This window comes from Meles meles, chromosome 3, assembly GCF_922984935.1.
Source record: "Meles meles chromosome 3, mMelMel3.1 paternal haplotype, whole genome shotgun sequence".
NCBI lineage: Eukaryota > Metazoa > Chordata > Mammalia > Carnivora > Mustelidae > Meles > Meles meles.
This window is the reverse complement of record NC_060068.1, coordinates 71,641,715-71,647,714: the sequence shown is the minus strand read 5'-3', so window position 1 is coordinate 71,647,714 and position 6,000 is coordinate 71,641,715. Positions and strand designations below refer to the sequence as shown.

Here is a 6,000-nt window from a genome sequence, read left to right as displayed (position 1 = left end):
GAATGAAGAAAACAATGTCTATACTCTTAGAAAACCGACTTTACAACCACTATTGCTACCAAAAATTCTTAGCCCTCCCCTTAATGCTCCCCTATTTCGTTTACTTCTCTTGAGTTTCAGAACGTTGTTTAAAATCTTTTTTTTTTTTAATAAGTATGGAATAGTGATTGCTAGTACGCCACGAAAATAAAATAATAGTACTGCCTTTAAATTCGAAGCAATCTTCCCACCCCTGGGCCTTGGCCATCTGGGTTCTGCGCCACTGACTGAAGGTGTTTTTTTCTACCAGTCAGGAAGCAGGAACTGGCCTCGCGGCATCTTCCTTTCCCTTTTTCTCCGTTTCTTCCTCTCCACCCCTCCGGGTCCCAGCGGCCGCGTGCGCGGGTACCCACTCCTCCCAAAGCCCGTCAAACAAAACCCACGGAGGCAGACGCGCGCCTCCGCCCGAGCCACCAACCGGAGAAGCGGCGACGCCACCACCATCCTAACCCGACCGTAACAGTGAGCGCGGCCGTGCACAGCGCGCGCCCGCGGCTTCCTTCCCTCCCGACTCTTCCTTTTCCTCCCTCCAGGCCCAGCGTCCTCACCCCCGCGCTAGGAATGCGCCTGCGCAGAAGTTGCCCTCGCCCTCCTCCCCCGCCCTTCCTTTCCTCGGCTCCTCCTCTGGTGCCCCGCCTTCCTTTCTCTATAGTCGGTTTTCATGAGCGCTCCAGGTTGGAGCAGTTCAGTCGATTTCCCCAATACCCCGCCCCCCTTCCTCTTTTCTCCCCACCCCTCCCATCTCCAGTCCGGTGGAGAATGAAGCGGCTGCAGTGGCCCCAGCCCCAGCAGCGGCACCGGCGGTGGCTGCGGTGGGGGTGGCCGGAACTAGGGTGGTGAAGAAGCGGTGGCGGCGGCGGCGGCGGTGGCTGAAGGAGCGGCAGCCGCCCCAGCCGCTTCCTCTGTGCTTCCCTTCCTCTTTAGTGCAGCCAGGAAGTTTTTTACTTCTGTGCATGTGTGTGTGTGCGCGCGTGAGTGTGGGTGTGTAAGGTGAAGGTTTGGGGCGGTGTTTGTGCAGGCGTTGCAGGCGTTTTTTGCCCACTTCGCTTCCCGTAACCCGGGCAGCTCCGGAGCCTGGGCTGTGGCCCGAGGAGGGGGCGCGGCGGCGGGCTCTCTCCTTTTGTTGTTGTTTCCTCCGCCTGGGGAGCTGAAGGGGGGACGCGCCTGGGTGGGGCGGCTCGGAGCCCGGGCCTGGTGGCCCCCGGGGCTCCCGGGCGAGTAGGGTAGAGTAGAGTAGAGCGGGCTTCAACATGATGGCGGCCGAGGCCGGCAGTGAGGAGGGCGGCCCGGTGACCGCCGGGGCAGCTGGAGGCGGCGCAGCCACGGGCTCGAGTGCCTATCAGGCAGTCTGTAGGGTGAAGATACCCCCGGCCCTGCCAGTGGCAGCCGTCCCGTATTCTGGGCTGACGGAGGCCGGAATGGCCGGGACTCTGGCTGGCGGAGCCGCTTTGGGGTCAGCGTTTCTAGGAGCCGGGTCTGTGTCAGGAGCAATGGGGGGAGCCGGACTGTCAGGGGGAGGTGCTGCTGCTGGCGTGGCTGGTGCTGCCGCTGCTGCCGGACCTGGAGGAGAGATGGTTCTCGCCAAGGGGACCACTTCGTTGTCTGCTGAGACCTTCGGGGCAGGCGGCGGATTCCCTCCTCTGCCGCCTCCTCCTCAACTGCCCCCTTTGGGCGCGGGCCTGGGGACAGTGGACGAAGGTGACTCTCTGGATGGACCAGAATACGAGGAAGAAGAGGTGGCCATCCCGCTGACTGCTCCTCCAACTAACCAGTAAGTCAAGACAGCTGTTCAGGAATTGGGGCAGCTGGCTCCTAGAAAGTGGGAAAACTTGCCTCGTTCTTTCAGTTGAGATTTGTTCTGAAAAGTTTTGAAGCTTCGGGTTCCGCGCGTGGGGATTTAATTTGATCACTCATCCTCCCTACGGGCATACTCTCTGGCGTCTTAGTATATTTATTGTTACTCTGGGAAGATGTAAAGTTTCTGAGATTGGGAAGCGAGTGAAAAATGTGTATCCATTGAGAACCGGATATAGTTCTGCCTCTTCCAAATTAAGGTTGCGTCCTGGGATTCAGCTGAGCTTGCAGCTACCTAGGCAGTCACAGTCTCTTTTAACCTGTGTGTGCATTCCGTGTTGAAGCCAGGTTATTAGCAAGAAGCTTTGGAATATATAAGCGTTTGAATGAATATTGCATAAATACCATTTGAAACATGCACTCGTCAGAATGCTTTGTTTTTGTGGCACTGCAAATCCCAACCCATGCCTTTGCAAGCATAGCGATGCCGAAGTCTTCCATCACTTACGAAGATGTGGGTCAGCAAGAAAGGAAAAGAATTCTGTGATTACAGGTGTGATTAAGGGCCCGTTCTCTAGTAGTATCTGTAATTTATGCCATAGGATTCCCGTTTATTAGTATCAGTGTAATCTTTTACGGTGGAGACTTTGTAAGTACATCACTGAAGTAAAATAAAATTAACACTAAAACACTTTGTTGGTGGCGAGTACAGTGTTCTATTTGACAATTAGTTTTGACAGCATATTGCAGAATATATAGGGCAAGTGGTTTTTTCATACATGAGTACCTTCCCCTTATTTGTTCCCTTCATAAGTGAACATAGATAATATATTTATAAAGGTGGACCTTGATGAGAGGAAAATGTTGATGGGATGTGGTAATAGATGGCAAAACCGTTTTTATAGATCCCTCACATCAGTATTATTTGACCTTTAGAATTTTGACAACCTTGGTGTGGTGTGTCAGGAAAAAATATTTGGTTCCTATGTTGACAGTCACTTGGAACAATTGGAAGTTTTGTTTGTTTGTTTTGGGTAAGCTATGGAAGATTTAGAGAGGACTTACAAAATGAATTAGAAAAAGATTCTTTAATGATCCATTTTTGACTTCAGGCTACATCTTTCGATACTTAAGGTGGAAAAATAAAATTAGCCTTATTTATGTCAGCCATGGTATAACAGTATTGCATTCCTTTTATATTGTTAATTAGGAGTTTAATTTTTTTGTCTAATTTTATTCCAACTTACCATATTATGTCTTAGTGTTACAGACTTCTGAAGATGTTCTGGGAGTGTTAAAAATTTGCATTTTACAGCACTGTTTACATACCTTCAAGCCTTTTTGAAAGAATCAGTTAAATATTTAAGTGCTCACTACATGCTTAGCACTGCGGTTATAATAAAGTGCAACTTCTCATACTGAAAGAAGATAGTCTTATGTCAGTGTTTGTAACTGAATTGTATTAGACATCTTTGGCATATTGTGGTTCTAAACTTTTTTTTAAGGAAAGTTTATTTCGTAGAATAGTTTTATGTTCATAGCAAAACTGGGCAGAAAACATAGAGTGTTCCCATTAAATTTTCAATAATAAACATGAATGAGTACTCACAAGAAATTGTGTTTGTGGGAAATCCATCGTGTGAGATTTCCATCATTATTAATACGTTTTTGGGAATAAAAATAATACTGTATGACTGTATTTGAGAATTGTTCATGTTCTGAAAAGTACCCTCCGTTTCTAGTATGTTTTTAAAATTTGTCATGAGAAGTACAAATTTCCCTCTTGTTTATCTTAGATATCAACCCAGAGTCATTGGAGGCAGTACAGTGTAATGTTGAAGGGCAAATTCTGAAGTTAGACAAGATTTGGGCTGGAATCCTGACTCTGCCACTTATAGCTGTGTGATCTTGGAAAGGTCAGTTTCCCCATCTGTAAAATGGGGATAATAATGGTACCTCCATCATAGGGTCGTTTTTTAAGGTTTAATGAGAACCCGGAAGTAGTCAGCACGGTACCTGGCACATAGTAAGTGTTGAGTATATGGTGTCCCAATGTAACAGTAATATAATTTTATTGTCAATAAATTGCCTACTAATTCTTTTGGTACAGGGGCTCCCTCACTAGTAGTTATTTAAAGAAATGTTTGAACTCCAAAGGACTATTAGAAGTGATTAATTACACTAAAAATTATGACTTCATAAAGGCTTCCAGCAGGTTAAGTAGTGTAGAGATGAAGTTCAGATCTTTTCTGTAAATTCCTATTTTTAAAGGGCTTTAATGACTTGGTTAAATAATGTCAAATCTTTTGGGGCACCTGGGTGGCTCAGTGGGTTAAGCCTCTGCCTTCAGCTCATGTCATTATCTCAGAGTCCTGAGATGGAGCCCCACATCTGGATCTCTGCTCAACAGGGAGCCTGCTTCCCCCTCTCTCTCTGCCTGCCTCTCTGTCTACTTGTGATCTCCCTCTCTGTCAAATAAACAGATAAACTCTTAAAAAAAAAAGTCAAATCTTTTGTAAAAGTATAGAAGAAATGTTCTTGGACTAACATATTTACTAGTGAGTGGTTACCTTAGTTATTGGATAGCATATTAAGGAAGTTCGGGTCACAGGTTTGAGTCCCCAGTGGTTCACTACAGTAGAGTTCTCTTGTCATGGAGTTCAACCTTGTATCCAGCGAGTTTGGTGCTTTTGGTCACAAGAGAGTCAAATGACAATATATAGACAGATGAGAGCAAATACATTAATGCCATTAGTGTTTTGTACCTTGTTTTTCTGTGTGCATGGGGAGTCACTGTCTCATGTTTATTACTCGGTGTTTTCATTAGTTTGGTTAAGGCCAGAAAAGTTTGTATAATTTTAACTATTTATTTGAATATTTTCCTTTTCACAAATTTTGAGGAAATAAATTTAAAAAGCAAAAAATTCTCCCCTATGTATTTTTATGCTGTAGAATATTCTGTATCTAAAACTAACAGATTTGATTTTCAAGAGAGAAAAAAGTTAAAGGAGTTTGTCACTGGTACACCTTCTAATTTTATGGACTTGCTTTTAGTGGTCCTGCTTTCTTTGCTTTAGAGGTGAGGCTAATAGTAAAGGAGCATGTTCACTTAGTCTATCTTCAATTATATGTAGAGATTCTGAACTATGAGCCTGCAGTAGCAGGATGCTCTTGGACTGGATCCACTCCACAGATACGTGTATTGCTTTTTCTTGGTGTATTTGGAACATTTATTAATCAGTCTCCACCACTTAAAAATAGGAAGACTTCACATTTAAGAAGTCTCATTTTCTAGCATCACTTGCAGAATCATAGGATTTGGCTCTACCTGGTTGCTGTTCCTGTTTGATTGTAGCTTGCTAGAGCTGAGTAGTGGTTGCCCCATTTATCTGAGCTTTGGTTTGCTGTAGCCTCTACTGGACTTGCTTTGCCTTTGATATTATTTGCCTGGCAGGTGGCATAGATCTTACCTTGGACACAATATGCAGGCTTCTCAAGCCTGGAACTTGAAAAGGAAATAAGGAACATAAAAGATGACTTTCTTTTCCTCAAAAAACATGTGACTATCTCTACGAAAATAAAATCGTTCTAATTAAGCCAAATAATTATTAGAGGTGAATGTTAGGACATGTAGCATTCATTAACTTTGTCACTAATTGCATTATAACTATGGGTGAGTCATTATTTCTTAGTAAAATTGGGAGGAGGTGAGAATTGCAAGGATTAAGTACAGAGTGGTTGCTGACCAGGACCCAATTTTTTTTTTTTTTTAAACCATATTTGTATGAATAGTAGAACAGTGTAGTAGGTGCTTAATTTAAGGGATACAAAAATGAGTGAGATGCCCATTTTCTCAAGTCTCTCTTCTGTGACAGTTATAGATCTAATAGGAAGTTAAGTAAACCAACTACTCTCACTCAGCCTAGATTAAGATAAATATCATGAGTGAAGTATGAACAAAAGGTCATGGGCTTTAAAGGAATAAGAAAATTATATAATTAGGATCAGTAAGTCTTTGAGGAAAGGTAGCGAGTATGTTATCCCTGTTGCTTAGTTTATTTTCTAAACAAGATGTTATTGGTCCCCACACTCTTTGCCTAATGATTCTGTCATGTGAAAAAGAATTACAAGTTAAAGGAGTATCAACTTTTGACCCTGAGTGAAGAA

At 44.1% G+C, this 6,000-nt stretch overlaps 1 protein-coding gene across 1 annotated transcript in view; it reads left to right on the top strand.

Moving 5' to 3' along the window:
- Positions 1 to 691: 691 nt before the first annotated feature.
- The window catches only part of RASA1 (RAS p21 protein activator 1), a 113,072-nt gene continuing 107,763 nt past the window's right edge, over positions 692 to 6,000 (top strand). The window contains exon 1 of the mRNA XM_045998771.1: positions 692 to 1,810. Coding sequence (XP_045854727.1) covers positions 1,290 to 1,810 — 521 coding nt within the window. The 5' untranslated portion in view covers positions 692 to 1,289. The remainder of the gene's footprint in view (positions 1,811 to 6,000) is intronic.